At 42.2% G+C, this 19531-nt stretch overlaps 2 protein-coding genes across 3 annotated transcripts in view; one reads left to right on the top strand and one right to left on the bottom strand.

Annotated features, from left to right (window-relative positions):
* Positions 1 to 2104: 2104 nt before the first annotated feature.
* Positions 2105 to 12043, top strand: SPX (spexin hormone). Of its 2 annotated transcripts, XM_034442103.3 has the most exons (6): positions 2105 to 2213; positions 4843 to 4923; positions 6082 to 6139; positions 7549 to 7611; positions 10135 to 10221; positions 11780 to 12043. In XM_034442103.3, exons 1-6 carry the CDS (start codon positions 2208 to 2210, stop codon positions 11839 to 11841), a joined length of 357 nt encoding a protein of 118 aa, XP_034297994.2. In that variant the 5' UTR covers positions 2105 to 2207; the 3' UTR covers positions 11842 to 12043. The 2 variants fall into 2 exon arrangements, with proteins under 2 accessions (XP_034297994.2, XP_034297996.2); XM_034442105.3 differs by lacking the exon at positions 4843 to 4923 and having other exon boundaries at positions 2108 to 2213.
* Positions 12044 to 17734: 5691 nt separating this feature from the next.
* The window catches only part of GYS2 (glycogen synthase 2), a 42207-nt gene continuing 40410 nt past the window's right edge, over positions 17735 to 19531 (bottom strand). Inside the window, exon 16 of the mRNA XM_034442135.3 lies at positions 17735 to 18564. Coding sequence (XP_034298026.2) covers positions 18346 to 18564 — 219 coding nt within the window. The 3' untranslated portion in view covers positions 17735 to 18345. The remainder of the gene's footprint in view (positions 18565 to 19531) is intronic.

The following is a 19531-nucleotide window of genomic DNA, read 5'->3' on the forward strand; positions in this document are numbered from 1 at the left end:
TCATGATCGCCAAAATCCACGTTCTCGGGGTACAGGTACCGAAGCATCCAATTTTCCCAGCGCATAGTCCACAAATGGTTTCCAAATTTTCCAGAAAATATCTTCTTTATAGTCACCATTTCTAATTTTAATATCACATGTCATTTTATCATTTAAAGCTAATTTCCACATTTCACAATACCATTCTTCTATTCTAAAATTCACATCTAATTTCCAATATCTGGCTATTATAATTCTACCCACTATAATCATAATTCTAATCAATTCCTTCTCATATTTTGTTGGTTCTATTTCATCAGAGGCTTTTCAAAGCATTTTTTTCTGCAACCTCTTGGCCGAAGAGGTGGTAAAAAAAATGCTTTGAAAAGTCTCTGATGATCCCAGCTGAGTTGCCTGATTGGCAGAGGCTTTTCAAAGCATTAGAAAAAATGCTTTTAAAAGTAAAAAAAAAAAAAAAAAGTTGGCCACGCCCACCCAGTCACATTACTCCCCCACCAAGCCACGCCCACAGAACCGGTAGTAACAAATTTTACATTTCACCACTCCTCCAGCCCAAGATGCAGACGTACAGCTGCAACTTCCCCATTCATTATTATAACATTTAGAAACTGCCTTATCTCACTGAGGTTATCTTCCTCTTGAGGGTATCAAAATAGTTCAACTGCTTCTGCAAATTTCAAGAACTGAAATTTGATGCATGTCGCCCAGTGTGAAGATACCAAGTTGGGGTTTGTGTTTTGGAGGCTTGTAAAGTACCTCCCTCAAAAGAGCTAAAACTTTTGGGGTTCACAAATGAAGGTAAATATATGTGTCCCGGGATAAAATTGCGTCCCTTTCTGGATCGGGACTCCTTACGCACAGTCACTCATGCCCTCGTCACCTCCCGCCTGGACTATTGTAACACTCTCTACATGGGGCTCCCCTTGAGGAGCACCTGGAGGCTCCAATTGGCGCAGAGTGCGGCCGCGCGGGTGGTAATGGGAGCGACATGGCGCTCCCATGTAACACCCCTCCAGCGCGAGCTGCACTGGCTCCCGGTGGTCTTCCGGGTGCGCTTCAAGGTTTTGGTTATCACTTTTAAAGCGCTCCATGGCTCAGGACCAGGGTACTTGCGGGACCGCCTACTACCACCAATAGCCTCCCACCGGCCGATACGCTCTCATAGAGAGGGGCTCCTCCGGGTGCCGTCGGCCAAACAATGTCGACTGACGGCCCCCAGGGGGAGATCCTTCTCTGTGGGGGCACCTACTATCTGGAACGAGCTCCCCCCGGAGATACGGAGGAGTCCGGATCTGCGCACCTTCCGTCGCGCTCTAAAGACCTTTTTATTCCATCAGGCGGGCCTGGCCTAACTTTCTCCCTCTTTTTAAACAATTTTAATATTTTTAATATTTTTAATACTCAAAGTTTAAATTTGTTTTAAATTGATTGGGGTTTTAATTTGTCTGGGCCAAACTATTTAATTCGATTTTATTTCTGCTTTTTAAATTTTGTATATATGTATTTTATTGTTGGCTGTTCACCTCCCTGAGTCCTTCGGGAGTAGGGCGGTATATAAATCAAATAAAAGTAAAGTAAAGTAAAGAAAGACACTGGAAATATAGAGGCTGATTGGAAAGATGGTTACTCCATGGGAAGACATAAGGCCATAATTCATGCTAAAGGTTACCCAACAAAGAATTAACTGACCTGATAATTTTTGTATATCTCATTTTTTCTACGTGTTTCACTTTTCTATTTTATGCTGTAACTGCTATTCTAATAGCAAATCCTTCATAAAAGTGATTACTTTACATTCTTGATTAAATTATCTTCCCATTGATATATAATTTTATGATACTACTCCAAAAAAAAAAAAAAAGTGGTGTTATTAGCTAGTTTTAGAAAATACACTTTCCCCAAAAGGTTTCCACAATTTTGGCCGTAGAGCAATATCGTCATTGCTACTAATGAATGCTAATGCGTATATGTCAGAATCCTGGATGACTTTTCCTTGGAAGACAGCACCCTCCCTCTTTTCCAGGAGATGTCAGCCACTCCTTGACAAGAAATCCCTTCTGAATGCTTTATTTTTGCTTCCAATGGGGAGGGTGTTTCTACTCAGAAGGCTTAAATAGAGTTTCCAGCCTAATAAAAACTCATCACATCACATCCTATCCATTAGAAACTCTCTCCTCCCAAAGATCAGATCCTCAGGACAGCAGAAAATGAAGGTATGTAGGAATAATGGTTATTTGTTCATGATTCTTAGATGATCAAGTATGTATCAAGTATGATCAACTATTCACTAAGTCTGCACTACTATTAGTCTTCTCATCGTTCCTATCACCCATCTCCTTCCACTTATGACTGCATGACTGTAACTTTGTTGCTTATATCCTTACGATTTATATTGATATTGATTGTTTCCTAGTATGATTTGCTTATTTGTACCCTATGACTATCATTAAGTGTTGTACCTTATGATTCTTGACGAATGTATTTTTTTTCTTTTTATGTACACTGAGAGCATATGCACCAAGACAAATTCCTTGTGTGTCCAATCACACTTGGTCAATAAAGAATTCTATTCTGTTCTGTTCTGTTCTGTTCTGTTCTGTTCTGTTCTATTCTATTCTATTCTATTCTATTCTATTCTATTCTATTCTATTCTATTCTACTCTACTCTACTCTACTCTACTCTACTCTACTCTACTCTACTCTACTCTACTCTATTCTATTCTATTCACTTGTGGAACATCAGATTTCTCCCCGTGTGGCTTTTAGGTATCGTGGTCACTGAAATCCAGAGAACACAATTAGCAGCCTAATGAGATCTTTGCAAAATCCAACATAGAAAATACGATTCAGAATTCTGCAACAGTTACGTTTATATTTTAAATATTATTGCCTATATCTTGGTCAAGGACTAATCTAAACTGGATTTTCACATGACATCTCTGGATTTTAACATGAGATCTTTTATCTCTATTTGAATATGTACATTTTTAAGAAGGATGAAAGCTATGAAAGTCAAGATGAAGGGCATAACTTGGTGAAAATTATGGTGTGAATTAATCATTGTCTAGATTAGCCATATGGCTAAAACAGCAAAAATCGCTGTCATTTCATTTCAGCTTCTATCTTTCTATGTTTCTATGTTTCTATCTATCTTTCTTTCTATCTATCTATCTATCTATCTATCTATCTATCTATCTATCTACCTACCTACCTACCTACCTACCTACCTACCTACCTACCAATCTACCAATCTACCAATCTATCTATCTATCTTTCTTAAACTTTGCACTCTTTAAAGTTTTCCCTCAGTAGAAAAATCATTTTTTTAAAACTAGGCGTTCCTTTTGATTCAGTATTTGTTCCATAAGAGCCCAGTTATAACTGTATGATGTCTGTAGATGTGTGTGTACAGGTAGTCCTTGATTTATGACCAAAAAAGAGCCCAAAATCTCTATTGCTAATCAAGACAATTGTTAAGTGAATTTTGCCTCAGTTGTTAAGTTAGCAACAAGCTTGTTGAGTGAATCTGGCTTCCCCATTGACTTTGCTTATCTGAAGGTCGCAAAAGGTGATTTGATCCCGGGACACTGAAACTGTCATAAATATGAGTCAGTTGCCAAGTGCCTGAATTTTGATCACGGATGTTGCAACGGTTATAAGTGTGAAAAACGGTCATAAGCCACTTTTTCCAGTGCCATTGTAACTTCAAATGGTGACTAAACAAATGTTTATAAGTCAGGGACTACCTGTATTAGGAAACCATTACATAAATAAAATGAGCAGAAGCGTTCCTTAAGCCCTGCATAAGAAGGCAATATTAGGAAGAAATGTAGATCTGTTCCTCCCTGACTCATTTGGATATAACCAGAGGTGGTATTCAGCCGGTTTGGACCAGTTCAGGCGAACCAGTAGCTCTGACGATCAGTTGTCCCCGCCCACCTGCCCCCGTTCTATCCTGTCCTTTATTTCCTGCTTTGTAGCTCATTTCAGTCACGCGGCACAGCTGATTCCCCCCCCTCGCTGTTCTACTTACCGTTGCTGACTTGAAAGGTAAGCAGCTGAGCTTCTAAATGCTCCATTTTCAGCGCTGCACGCAAGCGCGCGTGCCTGCACGAAGCACACCCTCACCAAACTGTTTGTTAAACCAGCAGCATTCCACCACTGGATATAACAAGCAGAGGACAAAAAGCCCAATCAGATTTGCCAAAAATGTTTAGTTCCAGTCTTCTATCTAATGTATGAAAGCTACTTCCTTATCTGGACAATCTTGAAAGACTGAGTAAGACTCTCTTCAGGCCCATAAAGTCTTTATTGAGGAGATAGATATAGCTCATAGGACTGGTGGCGGCACGCAGAGCCATATCTGTGGGCACGCGAGCATTGCCCTAGCTCAGCTCCAGCGCACATGTGCATGCCAGCTAGCTGATTTTCGGGCTGTTTCTAGCCTCCGGCGAGGGTGGGGGAGGCTGTTTTGGCCCTCCCTATGCTCCAAGAAAGCTTCTGGAGCCTGGGGAGGGCGAAAAATGGGCCTACTGGGCCCACCAGTAACCTTTTTGCCGTCGCATGTCAAAAGCGGGGGAAGTACAGGGGTAATGCAGGGGGGGGGTCATGCGCACATGCGCAGGGCGCAGGGGGGCATTGAATTATAGGTGTGGACACGCACGCACATGATCCCCCCGCACTCCCCCCGCTTTTGGCACATGACGGCAAAAAGGTTAGCCATCACTGTCATAGAAGCAAAGCAGACACCATAAAATGCCTTATGGATGTTGAAAAGCTAAACGCTTGTTTTAATGCTCAATAACGGGGAGGCCATCACAATGTTTTCTTGGTTGTTTTTAGCGACTGCACAGGTGGACAAACGGTCCTTTGGCCCTCTACCTTTTGGCATCGTTCATCACTTTTTCCTGGGGCGTTCCTCAGGTAAGGAGAAACTTGTGTCTGTTATTTAGTCACCTGTTTGTAAACTCTTAAGTTTATGCAACCTGTTCGGCCAGCTTAACAGAACATAAATGATGTTTATAGAACAATGAAATGATGCCTTAACATTATGGCCAAGTTCAAATACCATTGACTGGACTCCCCAATATACTAGATTGTAAACAAAAGACAACATTTCCCTCTAGTCAAATCCAACTGCACAGGGGTGGTATTTACTAACTTTCCCTAGCGGTTCGCAAATGCACATGTGTGCCCTGTCCACACATGCGCCCGGCATTCCGCGCATGCACTTTGCTGGCACGCGCATCTTCTGCGCATGCGCCCGGCCTCAAAAATCATGCCTAAAACAAATGGCAGAGAGCCGGGGCAGGGAGGCAGGAACACACACGATTTCCGCTACCAGTTTGGATGAACCAGTCCGAACCGGCTGAATACCACCTCTGCAACTGCAGGTAAATTCATGAATATTGGTAACCATACGGAAGTGGTTTGCCATTGTCTTCTTCCAGGAAGTTTTATTTATTTATTTATTTCCTAGGCCAGTCTACAATCCTGATATTCCCTGGAAGTCTTCCTTTCAAACAGGCCTTTCTTTCTTTCTTTCTTTCTTTCTTTCTTTCTTTCTTTCTTTCTTTCTTTCTTTCTTTCTTTCTTTCTTTCTTTCATCATTTAATCATTTAATTAATCATTTATTTATTTATTTATTTAAAAATAAATAAATAAATAAATAAATAAATAAATAAATAAATAAATAAATAAATAAATTTCCCCTGTAGGTGACTCTGGGTATCTGAGCTCCAGATACCCAGAGGGAGAGAGAGGGAGAGAGAAAGAGGGAGGGAGAGAGAGGGAAAGGGGGGAGAGAGGAAAGAGGGAGAGAGGGAGAGAGAGGGAGGGAGTGGAGAGGGAGAGAGAGGGAAAGAGGGAAAGAGGGAGAGAAGGAGAGGGGGAAAGAGGGAGGGAGAGAGAGAGAGAGGGAAAGAGGGAGAGAGAGGGAGACAGAGAGAGAAAGGGCGACAGAAAAAAACCATCAGGAAGGATAGGGAAACTAAAACTTGAAGCTGAATTTGTGTACTATCAACGGTTTGTTGGTTATGTTCATCATCTGGCTGTGTTTTTTTCCTCGTTTTCATCCAAAAGGGTCACTTCCAAAGAAGAAACTGGACTCCTCAGGCCATGCTGTATTTGAAGGGCTCCCGTAAGTCCCAGTGGCAATTCACCTCTAGAAAAAGAGGCCAGAAGTGGGATTTCCTTGCACTTTCTACCACAGTCAAATGTTGGCAGTAGGAATCAAAAGCGTGTTTTGCAACGGCTACACTCATCCCAGGTTACAAAGCGCAGTGGCTGGGCTCATAAAGTACAGTATAATCCTCGACCTACATCAGTTCATTTAGTGACCGTTCAAAGTTACAACGGCACTGAAAAAACTGACCTACGACTGTTTTTCCAGGCTTCTGGTCATTGCAGCATCCACATAATCCGGGGATCAAACGTCGTCCACTTGGCAGCGGATTCATATTTAAGATGGTTGGGGTGTCCCAGGGTCATGCGATCAACTTTTCTGACAAGCAAAGTCAACGGGGGAGCCAGATTCACTCAATAACCGTGTTACTAACTTAAGAATGGCAGTGATTCACTTAACAACTGTGGCAAGAAAGGATGTAAAATGGGGCAAAACTCACTTAGCAACACGTCCCAAAGGTGCTTTTTCAAAAGGCAACTAGACTTTCTGGATTCTGTTTGAAGACATTTCTCTTCTTATCCAAGACACTTCTTCAGAACTGAAGAAGCTTCTTGGATGAGAAGAGAAACGTCTTCAAAGAAAAACCAGAAAGTCCAGTTGCCTCTTGAAAAAGGATCCTTGGGACAACCATGACCTGGATGGCCGAGAATCTCCATAGTCACTTAGCAACAGAAATTTTGGGCTCAATTGTGGTTGTAAGTGGAGGAACCCCTGTACCAGGGGTGAAATCCAGCAGGTTCTGACAGGTTCTGGACAGGGGTGAGTTCTACTTACCTTTACTACCAGTTCGCAACGGGATCGTGTGCACGCACTTGCTTCGCTCACGCACGAGACGTGCTTTTGCGCATGCGCAGATCGCTTCTGATGATGTCAAGATCAGTGGGCGGAGCCTCCCACTGGTTTTACTACCGGTTCTATAGAACCAGTCCGAACCGGGGGCAACCCACCACTGGTTCTGGAGAACCGGTAGCGGAAATTTTGAGCAGTTCGGAGAACCAGCAGCGGAAATTTTGAATAGTTCGGAGAACCGGCAAATACCACCTCTGGCTGGCCCCAGAGTGGGGTGGGGATGGAGATTTTGCAATATCCTTCCCGCAGGAGTGGGGAGGGAATGGGGATTTTGCAGTATCCTTCCCCTGCCACACCCACCAAGCCACGCCCACAGAACCGGTAGTAAAAAAATTTGGATTTCACCGCTGCCCTGTACCAATCCATTATTTAATTTATACCTTAAGCATCGTTCCAATAAATTGAAATCCGTGTCAGATTTTCCTCTAACATAGGAAATGGTTCTAGCCATTGAAGCTTATTCTGATTCATTGAAGGGGTTGGATAGATGACCTTCCCATTTTTTTGCTTTTCAGAAGGCCGTCGGTTTATCTCAGAGGAGAGCCAGCAAAAGGCATTGTATGATCGGTTGATGCAAGGTAAGAGGGCTTGTGAATGGGGAATGACCCCTTTATCAAAAGGTAAAGTTGCTATTCCCCAGCCCAGGGGTCGGCAATCTTAAACACTCAAAAGAGCCATTTGGACCTGTTTCCCACAGAAAAGAAAACACCGGGAGTCACAATACACTTCCCATGCCTGACTATTTCCTGAAAGTAGCATATGTAGTTGAATTAAACTTTCTGTTTTCTTCTGAAGCTTTTCTTTTCTTGGAATTTATCCATGGTTGGCCTACCAGGGGTCGAAAAGTTCAATAAATCGCGTGCTGGTGGGTATCACACATTGGCGGTTGTGACACGTATTTTGAGTGACAGGGAGCCGCAGCAGAGGGATGAAAGAGCCACATGCGGCTCCAGAGCTGCGGGTTGCTGATTCCTGCCCCAGCCTTATTTCTTCTAGCTGCATTGGGACTTCAACTCCCAGAATTCCCAGACCAGGCCAAGGACTCTGAAGCAGGGGTGGGCAATTAATTTTTGCAGGGGGCCGCATGAGAAGCTGGAACTGTTGTGGAGAGCCGAATCAATAGGGCTATGAAGGAGCATAGGGGCACACATGTACACCACTGGTAGGATTCAAAATACTACCAGTTCTGTGGGCAAGGCTTGGTGGGCATGGCATGGCTTGGTGGGCGTGGCGGGGAAAGGATACTGTAGCACAGTGGACTAATGCACTGTTATTAACATCAGCTGCCTGCAATTACTGCAAGTTCAAATCCCACCAGGCTCAAGGTTGACTCAGCCTTCCATCCTTTCAAAGGTAGGTGAAATGAGGACCCAGATTGTGGGGGCAATAAGCTGACTTTGTATAAATATACAAAAGGATGAAGGCTATTGCTTAACGCATTGTAAGCCGCCCTGAGTCTCCGGAGAAGGGCGGCATATAAATTTTTTTTTAAAAAAATCTCCATTTCCTCCCCACTCCGGGAGAAGGATACTGTAAAATCTCCATTCCCTCTCTACTCCAGGGGAAGGTTACTGCAAAATCCCCATTTCCTCCCGATCAGCTGGGGCTCGGGAGGCAGAGAATAGATGTGGGCGGGGCCAGTCAGAGGTATTTGCTGGTTCTCCGAACTACTCAAAATTTCTGCTACCGGTTCTCCAGAACTGGTCAGAACCTGCTGAATACCACCTCTGATGCACGTATATATGTAATTTTTTTAAAAAATAGTCACTTTCGAAATAAAAGCATTACACTTGTATTGGATGCATGACATACACTTATTTACATTTGATTTCTAATTTCTGATTGACTTGGTGTGGACTGGATAGGAACAGCCAAAAGGCCGGATGTGGCCCAAGGACCGTTAAAACTTGGAGGGTCCAAGCTTGGGGAAGGCTGTGCTCCCTATTCATCAAAGTGTTAGGATTCAAAGAATAAGAATGAAATGATTTAAATATTAACCTTAAAATCTTAGAGAGGTAGTCCTTGGGTTATGACCATAAATGAGCCCCAAATTGCTGTTGATAAGCAAGACAATTGTGAATTGCCTACTTTCTTGCTACAGTTATTAACTGAATCACTGCAACTGTTACGTTATTGACGTGATTTTTAAGCGAGTCTGGCTTCCCCGTTGACTTTGCTTGTCCTAAAGGTCCTAAAACATTCATAACTTGAAAAAACACCTTTGAGACAAATTCCCTAGTGTTTTCTGATATGGCTTGGTCCTAGTATGGTCATAACTTCTCAGTTGAAACTATGGTTGAATCTGTCCATATCCAGTTGTGGATACTCCAAAACTGGAGGCTTTTCAAGAAGAAGTTGAACAACCATTTGTCTGAAATGGTATAAGGGTTTCTGTTGTGGCTCCATTGCCTGAGCCTGGGCTATCGACAGATGCAGACTCTGACAGTGAGGGAGAGGAGTTGGCAAGGCCTCCCTCTCTAGGACCCTCCTCTCTGGCAATGCCTCCGGAGGACACCGAAGGCCAAGAGATAGGCCCAGAGCCAAGCACGTCCCCGCAGCCACAGGTGGACAGCGACGAAGGAGAGAAGTGCTGGCTGGATCCTCAACAGTGGCGCAGGGAGAAGCATGCGCAGCAGAGGGGAAGGCGTGCCAGAGATTAGCTGAGTCACTGGACCACACCCCACAGGGTATAAATGTGGGTGTGGTGGCCGGTTCAGTTTGTGACGAGCAAAAACTAGAAATAATCCATGATCTCTGTGTTACTGGACTTCTGCCTGCCTTGTCGGACTGCATTTGGACTAATCCTTGTATTGCTGAAACTTTGCCTGCTTTATCAGAATGCTTGCAGTCTAATCTTTGTTTTGTGTGAGTAAAGTCTGAATTGGCAGCTAGCCACTGGGTTGCTGCCAGCTTTATCGTCAAAGACTTTGTCGTGTGGCTTATTAACTCTGGGCCGTCTGTGGGGGTGCGTGTGTGGGACGGGGACAGAACAGGTTTCCTGCCTGAGCAGGGGGTTGGACTAGAAGACCTCCAAGGCCCCTTCCAACTCTGTTATTCTGTTTTTCTCTTATTCATATGTTGTGATTTTTTTTTCTTTGCAGAACCCAGCAATCAAAATGTGAACCCTTTAACCCTTTCTGAAGACGCACTGATGTTTCTTTCCTCCCTGCAGAAGATGCAAAACGAAGGTGAAAGTTTCAAAAGTTCCTGTAAATGCAACAAAGGGTGGCTTCATTTTAGTTTTTGAAGAGCATTTATTAAGCCCATTGGTCTTTTGTTTGGTTACTAGGATCATTTGAATTTTAATACTTTTAAGTGAAGGAATTAACAGAATAACAGAGTTGGAAGGGACCTTAGAGATCTTCTCATTCAGGGGTATCAAACTGGATTTCTTCGAGGGCCAGATCCAGTGGTGGGTTGCTACCGGTTCGCCCCGCTTTGGGTGAACCGGTAGTAGCGGCGGCGGGAGGCTCCGCCCACCCAGAGCCTCCGCGCAGGCCCTGCACTTACCTGGCATCCAAAATGGGCCATGTGGAGACTCCTGGGAGGGGAGGGGCCAGCCAGTCCTTGTAACTACCGGTTCGGCGAACCAGATGTAAAATTAGCATCCTGTGCGCCTGAACCGGTCCAAGCCAGCTGAATCCCACCCCTGCTTGACTCTCTGAGAAGGGAATGTTATTATGACTATATATCATCCTGGCTCTATACAATCCGCCCTCCCAGTTTCCCACAGTAGTAAATGTGGTAGGCCTGAAGAGCCAATGAAAAAGATGGCTTCCAGGCCTCACAGTAAGTTGAGGATTGCCTGTACAAGCTCTCTTTGAGGGCTTGGAGAAAATGCAAGATTGTATGATAGCATGGGGGCGAAATTTTGGATATCCCCTTGACTTCCAGCAATGGGAACAGATTTGGTTGAAAAATATGAAATTAACCATGGCCTCCTCATATAAAGAAAACATATATAAAATGTTATACCAGTGGCATCTCCCCCCGGCGAGATTAGCTAAAATGTTTCCCGGGACATCTGCCTGCTGTTGGAAGTGCGATTACAGTAATGGAACCTATTTTCACCAATGGTGGACCTGCCCGTAGGCGGTTAAATATTGGAAAAAAATACGGCAATGGATTTTGGAAATTACACAGATTAATTTGGAATTAAGACCTGAGATTTTCCTATTGGGGGCAAAACCTTTGAATGTTAAATCAGATATATGGTTCTTGTTGATTCACATTATCACTGCAGCAAGATTAGCGTATGCGCAGGAGTGGAAAAATCAATACTTACCGATAGATTTGAAAATAATATATAAAATTAATGAGTGTGCGGAATCAGATAGATTAACTAGATTGATCAATGGTAAAAAAGATTCAGAATTTTATAACAGTTGGAAAGTATGGTGCGATTGGGTCCAGAAAAGGTGGGATAGAATAGATATATGATGATGTATATATATGATGGCAAATATGTATGCATAAAGGAATGACTTTATACTTATGGACAATGTAATCATATTATACCATGGTGGCAGGATTGTATATTTTATTTGTGTATTGGTGTATAGAAAATATTAATAAAAATTATATATTAAAAAAAAAAGAGAGAGAGAATGCAAGATTTAAATCTATTTTATCAATGAAGTCACATGCAGATAATGTTAATGATGGGGTAACCATCATTAAGATTGTGCAACCAATCTTGGATTTGTGAGGGTGCTCCTCATAATCACTCTTTCTTCTTTGCTTTAGAAAATGAAGAAAAGGCTCCCGAGAGACCCGGATATTTTGCTGATGGTCTATTAAATTGGTGAAAGATTTTCAACCTTAAATGGGAACGTGGGGTGAATTTAAAAGGAAAACGCATTCTGTACAAGACCATTTTTTTCCATTCATCTTCTCAACTTCCTTCTCTAAAATACCTGAGTTGGTCGCTGGTCAATATCTTCTCGATGTCAATCATTCTGCAGTATCAATACCAAACAATTAAAGGCATTTTTTTTTCTGCTTAGAAAAGATGTTGATGTGCTGTTATTATGATGTTCAACCTGCTTATTTTACTTCCCATTGACTTTTGCAAATGTATTAAGATCAAAGAGGGCATCCTTAGGTGAATAACTCTCTGAAATTGTAAAAATGTGTACTACTTTTACAAATATAATTCTAAAACTATAATTGTAAAAAAATATTACCAAAAAAGTACTTCATTATGGGAAATCAGTTCTGGATCATTTCCCCAATTGGCTATTTATCTATTAGCGTAATGTTTGAATCCATAATATATCGGTTTTATGGCTTCTCCCAATAAATAAATTAAAATGTTATTCAAAAGATATATATGAGAGAAATGCGGTGTTGCGTCCAACCTACAATCTCCAAAATACTCTGGGGAAGAGAGTGATTCATAAACCAGATGAGATCCTTAAGATATATCTAGAAAAGATAATAGAAATAATGGCGATGATGCACAAATGAAAGCCTTTTTAAAAAATTATTGAAAGAAAATATGACATTTATTGTCCTAAGACAACTTGAAGGCAACATCTAACCAACATTCTCTGCATTTAAAAAAAATAGGATTCAGGCTGGCTGCTATACAAATGGAAATCTCAGGGCTGTTGGCTAGACTGGGAGGTTGAAAAAAATCTCTGAATAAAACAATGGCATATTGTTATCGAGAAAACTCTAGATGCGTTCATAAAATAGTTGAGTTGCTCTTGATTCAAAAGAGGATTAACGCCCAGGATCAGGGCGTTCTCTGTGGGCGCACCAACCCTCTGGAATGGGTTACCCATGGGGCTCCGGACGGCCCCCGACCTCCGCTCTTTCCGCCGTGACCTGAAGACATGGCTTTTTCAACAAATTTGCTGATCTGATTGGTGATTTTTAATTGGGAGATTTTAATTGATTATTTTAGTAGCTATTTTTACTGTTTTTATCATTTTAATTTCTGTGAGCCGCCCCGAGTCCTTCGGGAGAAGGGCGGCATATAAGTATAAGAAAAATAAATAAAATAAATAAACTTCCTGGAGTGTTAAAAAAAAAACATGATGAAACGGCGACCTATTTAACCATCCGTGTTATTTTAATTAAGTACTGATTTCTAAAGCAGCAATTATGAGATAGTCCTTATTTGTGTTTCAGAACAAACCTGGTGGCCTGTTTTGAGACTAGGAGGCCTCCCTGCACTTACCTGGGAGCCAAAATGGGGTGTTTGGGGACACCTGGAAGCAGCTGGGTGGGAAGGGGTGGAGCCAGCCAGGAATTTAACTCCTGGTTCGCCCGAATTGGCCCGAACCGACTGAATCCCATCACTGTGTGGAATCATGCGATATCACATTGGTGAGCCTACAACAAGATGGCTTCTGAGATAGATCAAATCTGTATTTAGAAGTTATTGATCTTGCTGATAAAGAAGAAATGAGTGATATACAAACATTTACCCAGAGGAATTTTAGTGAGTTCCATGGCATTTATGCCGTCTATATCAGTGGTGGGTTGCCCCCGGTTCGGACCGGTTCGCAAGAACTGGTAGTAAAACCAGTGGGAGAGTCCGCCCACTGCCCCGGATGTCATCATAGGTGATCTGCGCATGTGCAGAAGCTTGGCACACATGCAAGCGAACTAAGCGCACGCACACGCTCCCATTGCAAACCAGTAGTAAAGGTAAGTAGAACCCACTCCTGTTCTATATCTTTAAAGCTTTACCATTTGCAAAGCCTGGGATTGGGGGATGGATGGCATTTCAATTTAGTAATAAATTAATTTTTTTCTAAAGGTAATGAACTCCAAGTGACATCTCTGACCTTTTAAAATAACCTGACCCTTCCCAAATGATTTCCTTGAGTGAGTTTACACAAATAATAAATGCTTTATTGTAGATCTGAAAAAGTTCAGACTGACAAAATATAATTTTATTGATTCATTCAGCACAGGGGTGTCAAACTTGATTTCACTTAGCCTCCTGCAACCCTCTACCAGTGAAAATGGAGCTCGGGAGGGCCGCACGCAGCCCTCCCGAGCTCCATTTTCACTGGCAGAGGCACCGTGGGCCGGTCCTTCACTGTTTCCAGGGAGGCCCTGCAGGCCAGATCTAAGCACCCTGCGGGCCGGCTCCGGCTCCTGGGCCTTGAGTTTGACACCCCTGATATAGCTGATAGCATAGAGTAGGAGTGTCAAACTCACGTCATCACGGTGGTGTCACATGATGTATCAGGACTTTTCCCCCCTTTGCTAAACTGGGCATGAACGTGGCCAGCTCGTGACCCATCCAGCCCACGGGTTGGGACTTTGACAGCCCTGGCACAGAGCATAGTTCCCCAAGTGGCTGGCACGCCCATGTGTGCAGCTCCATTTGCACGAGTAGCGGGCCTGCACACCCACCACTGGTGCGAATGGAGTGTGCCCGCACGTGCTTACCCACTGTTTGTGCAAGTAGGGTGCGCGGGCATGCACACTCATCTGCCACTTCCATGGCTTGGTTCCAAATGGTTCATGGCCCAAAAGTGGGTCACAGACGGGGCGGGGGGTGTTGGGGACCCCTGGAATAGAGTAGATGAATAACAGTAGTAAAAATATATAAAAGGAGCACATTATAGTATAGTACACGTATGATGGAAATATGTAGTCAATTTTGAGGGATTCAAAACATTGTATATAAGTTATACAGAGGTGGTATTCAGCCGGTTTGGGCGAATTGGTAGCAGTGACCTTTAGCCACGTTTTCAAGCCGCATGCATGTGTGCAAGACGCACGTGCGAGAAAAGTACATGCGCGGAACGCCATGTGCATGCGGGGTTGGGGGGGGCGCTCACATTTTTGGTGCTGGGAGAACCAGTAGGTAAATTATGTCAATCCCGCCTCTGAAGTTATAGCTTACATTTTGAAATACCCTGCTTCATAAAAATAAAATTAGTGTTCTACAAATATCTAGGCCATTTATCCAATTAAGAGCAGTGTTTTTTTAGTTGGAGAAAAATCTTCTTTTCCTCCTGTATAAGCTTTCAAACGGCAGCTAGTCACTCTACGATCCAGTATCCCACGAAGCTCACCACAATCACATTCAGGGGAGGAGACTAATGATTATAATTATTATAGTTTGCCCATAGTCAGCCAGATGTTCAGACTGGATTTGGCATTTTTGTCCACCTACCCAGTCGTTCAGGATTTGAGATAAACAGATGTGGATGTTTGAGGGTGTTAAATGTATCGCTGCAGGATGTCAACTGTTCCATCTCCCTTTTGTAATTGACTGATGAGAACTTGTCAATGACTGATGAGAACAATGAAAACAATGTCAATGTCAAGGATGTTCAAAGGATGTTCAAAGGGTGTTTAAAGGGTATTCCAGAGGTTTAGGAATTGTATCTAAGGCGCTTATTACTACCCTTACTATGGTTTGTCACACAGTCAGCCAGATGTTTAGACTTGAGTAGGCATTTTTGCCCACCTATTGAGTCCTTCCCAAGGATCTGGGATAGGCAGATATGGATGTTTGGTGGTGTTAAAAGACATTGCTGTTCTGAATAAAGCTGCCTTTTGCAATTGACCGATGGGGATGTTGTCAATGCCAAAGGTGTTCAAGTGATGCTCCGGTTGTTTTGGAATTGCACCCAAATCACCTACCTGTCAGGTTTCGATGCTATCTCAAAATAAATGAATTTCCAAACTGCCGATTTTTGAGGAAATTTTCTCTTTATTGAGCATAGTGATATGTCCTTGGCTCTTTCGCGGTCAGTACTGATCTTTGCCCCCCAATCCCTCCCTTTCCGATCCCCAATTCTCTGCATCTCATTGGCTATCTTCCAAGCCACTTTCCTCATCCCTTCTCCATCAGATCACAGGAATGTCTCCCACTCCCATCTCCGAGGAGACAGAATCTTCAAAGGACTTAAGTAGGCAAAAGTTCAAGCTTCTCCTCTCCTTATATATGTCAGTGCTGGGACGCTGACACTACCACTATTATTATTATCAAATTTACTAGCTGTCCTTTTTGAGGTTCAAGTTGATTTCAGATAAATATTGCCTAAATACGGGATATGTAACTCATTGAATAAGTTGGCTCCCTCTTCTTTGTGGCAGCCCCTTAAATATTGGAACACTGCTATGGATAACAAGTGGTTATCTGTGGTTGGCTAATATATGACAAAATACTCAAGATTTTTTCATTATAACAGGCTGTATGAATTTTGGAATAAAATATGTGTGAGAAAAAGAAGGGTCTTCTACTTCAATGTTTTTTAGCTTAAATCTCTTACTAGCACTAAGCCATTGGGAAGTACAGTAGATTCTTCAAATATTTTCAAGAAATAGTTCAGTAACGGGGAAGCGTGGGAAAGGAAGGCCTTATGAAATTTAGAAGAAAGCAAATGTCTCCTTAAGTAGCTTTTGGGGTTGTATGTTTAATATCTGAGTAATTAAAATAATCATTGCTGTAGAATTATATTTAGCCAGTTGTTTGTCCTCCTTTTACTCAATGTGCAACAGTTTAGTAAAGTATCACAGTATTCAAATAAATGGACTGTCTCTCATATATTTCCCATTGCATTTTTCATTTATGGATGCAAATATATCAAACTGTTTACCTTAATATTGATGTAAACAGATGTCTAAAACTCTTATTGAGATTATGAGGAAAGATACTGTAAAAACCATAAAAATAAATGTTCAAGACTGAGATATTAACTTAGAGGCCTTCTTATTTTAATATTCTTACAACTGATTGATAAGATAATTCACTTTTTTTCTGGGAAAAAGACTAGATTTACCTTGTCTAAATTACACCTATTACCATGTTTCCCTGAAAATAAGACCGGGTCTTATATTAATTTTTGCTCCAAAAGATGCAATAGGGCTTATTTTCTGGTTAGGTCTTATTTTTGGGGAAATACGGTCCTAAATGCATCGATCTGGCTGACAATCTTAACTACGGCTTATTGTGGGGGGTAGGGCTTATATTACGAGCACACTGAAAAATCATGCTAGGACTTATTTTCTGGTTGGGTCTTATTTTTGGGGAACAGGATAAATGGTGATGGGAGTTTTGTTTTGACTGATTTTAAGGTCAACTTTTGAGCAAAGATTTCAACAGAACAGCAGAATAACAGAGTTGGAGGTCTTATAGTCCAACCCCCTGCTCAACCCTCTATTTGAGAAAAAATGACTGTCCTATTTCTTTTTAAAACTCTCTAGTGATGGAGCACTCACAACTCCTGGAGGCAAGCCTTTTTACTGATTAATTATTCTCACAGTCAGGAAATTTCCCCTTAGGTCTGGGTTGGTTCTCTCCTTGATTAGTTTCCATCCATTGTTCCTTGTCCGGCCTTCAGGGGCTTTGGAGAATAGCTTGACTCCCTCTTCTTTGTGGCAAGCGCTTCAAATATTGGAACACTGCTATCGTGTCACCCCAGTCCTTCTTTTCAGTAGATTAGAAGTCCGCAGATCGTAACATTGTCAAAGTTGGGCACTCCTGATGTAGACTTCCTCCCAGTATCTAAAGATAGCATCAGTCCTGAAAAACTTTGAAAGACCTCTCCTTTCTTACCCTTCCAAATAAGAACCTTCAGACTTTGCCTGTGTACAACTACAATATAGTAACAGCATCACCAGTGACTCTAATCTACTGTGTGGGGTTTTTTTGCCTAAAGATGCTACAAACTCTTTGACTTCCACTAACCTCAAGATATTCAACAATTGCTAAGCAACAGGCAAGATGCAACCCCAATCTTTAATACCATCTTCTACATTTCTTCCAATTCCAAAGAGGAAGAGGAATTTTTTTTTAAAAAAAAAAATACCACCAGAATTACTAACAGTAGGAAAAAGGAAGAATTCAAATTATTTCTGATATTTGGTTCTCGCAGGATTCCGTGATGTTTGCTGCTGGTCGAGTATAGCCATCTGACCTTGAGGATGACACATCCATCCATCCATCCATCCATCCATCCCTCTCTCTTTCTCTCTTTGTCTCTCTCTCTCTCTCTCTCTCTCTCTGTCTCTCTGTCTCTATCTCTGTCTCTCTCTGTCGCTTTGTCTCTCTGTCTCTCTCTCTGTCTCTCTTTCTCTCTCTCTCTGTCCCTCCCTTTCTCTCTTTCTCTCTGTCTGTCTCAGTCTGTCTCTCTTTCTGTCTGTCTGTCTGTCTCTCTCTGTCTGTCTCTTTCTCTTTCTCTGTCTCTGTCTCTGTCTCTGTCTCTCTCTCTCTCTCTCTCCCTCTCTCTCTGCCTCTCCCTCCCTCCCTCTCTCTCTCTCTCTCTCTTTGTCTCTCTGTCTCTCTCTCACTGTAGCATCAATTCAAGGCCGTGAATAAAGAATTTGACGGATTAGTTCCTGTATTCCCCATGCTGCTTCTTCTTCCTCCATGGCATAGCAGTGAAGGAGAAGGGGGATTTTATGTTCTGCCTGTCCCTCTCAGCCTCTTCCTCCTCGTCATATCTTTCGTCATCGTCCACTTCCTCATCGCTTTGGTGAGGGCTGTTGTGCTGAGAAACGGAAGGTGAGGGAGGCACAGATGAAGGACGTGGGTAACGAAAACCCTCCGTCTGTAAAAGAAGTTAAAAAAAGAAGAAGAAATAAATATACAGATGCGGAAGGGAGAGTAGACTACATGCACTTTTCTAGATGTTCTGGTTAACCACCTTCACAGTTCCCTTGCCATTAATGGTACTACCAAAGATTGCTAACAGCCGAAGTCTAATCTATAACATAGCAGTTATCTACTCCTGTGATGTAGCCTGGGAAATTTAAAACACTTCTGGGAAGTTTTACATAAAAATATGTTTTATTCTTTATACACTTTACATCTTGCCTTGAAAGATTAACAAGAATCCACAACGGACTGAGGATCAGTGTCTCTGCTAGATAATTAACAGTCAAGCTGAAACTAAGTGAATCAAGTAAAAATAACAAAGAGGGGAAAACCCAAAATTGAACATTTTAGGTTAAGCTAAATCCTCTTTAGGAGTCGTGAAATAGGAAGTGAGAAAGAAAGAAAGAAAGAAAGAAAGAAAGAAAGAAAGAAAGAAAGAAAGAAGAAAAAAAGGAGAGAGAATGAATGAATGAATGAAAGAAGGAAGGAAGGAAAGAAAGAAAGAAGGAAGGAAAGAACATAATTTTTACCTTTGGACATCTTGTTAATGGTGTTAGCAATAAAACTATAACTATATTTGAATGACTATATCTAAAAATTGGATATTTAGCAAAAGACACTAAGCACGAGAAAATGAGCCAAAGGGAAAGGATTAAATGTCCTTCATATGAAGGTTTTTTGAAGGATGTCTTTTAGTCAGTGTTGACACCTGGCAACTCACTGGACAAGTTCCTGCCAAGGTTTTTTTGGAAGTGGTTTGCCATTACTTCCTTCCTCCAGCTGAAAGAGAGAGCCTGGCCCAAGATTACCTATCTGACTTTATACCTAAAATAGGACTAGAACTCACTGTCTCCTGGTTTCTCACCTGGTGCCATTAACTACTACGCCACACTGCCTCTCTATCCAAAAATAGATGATAG

The sequence above is a fragment of the Pantherophis guttatus genome, chromosome 7 (genome assembly GCF_059756535.1).
Source record: "Pantherophis guttatus breed Tessera chromosome 7, ASM5975653v1, whole genome shotgun sequence".
Classification (NCBI taxonomy): Eukaryota; Metazoa; Chordata; class Lepidosauria; order Squamata; family Colubridae; genus Pantherophis; species Pantherophis guttatus.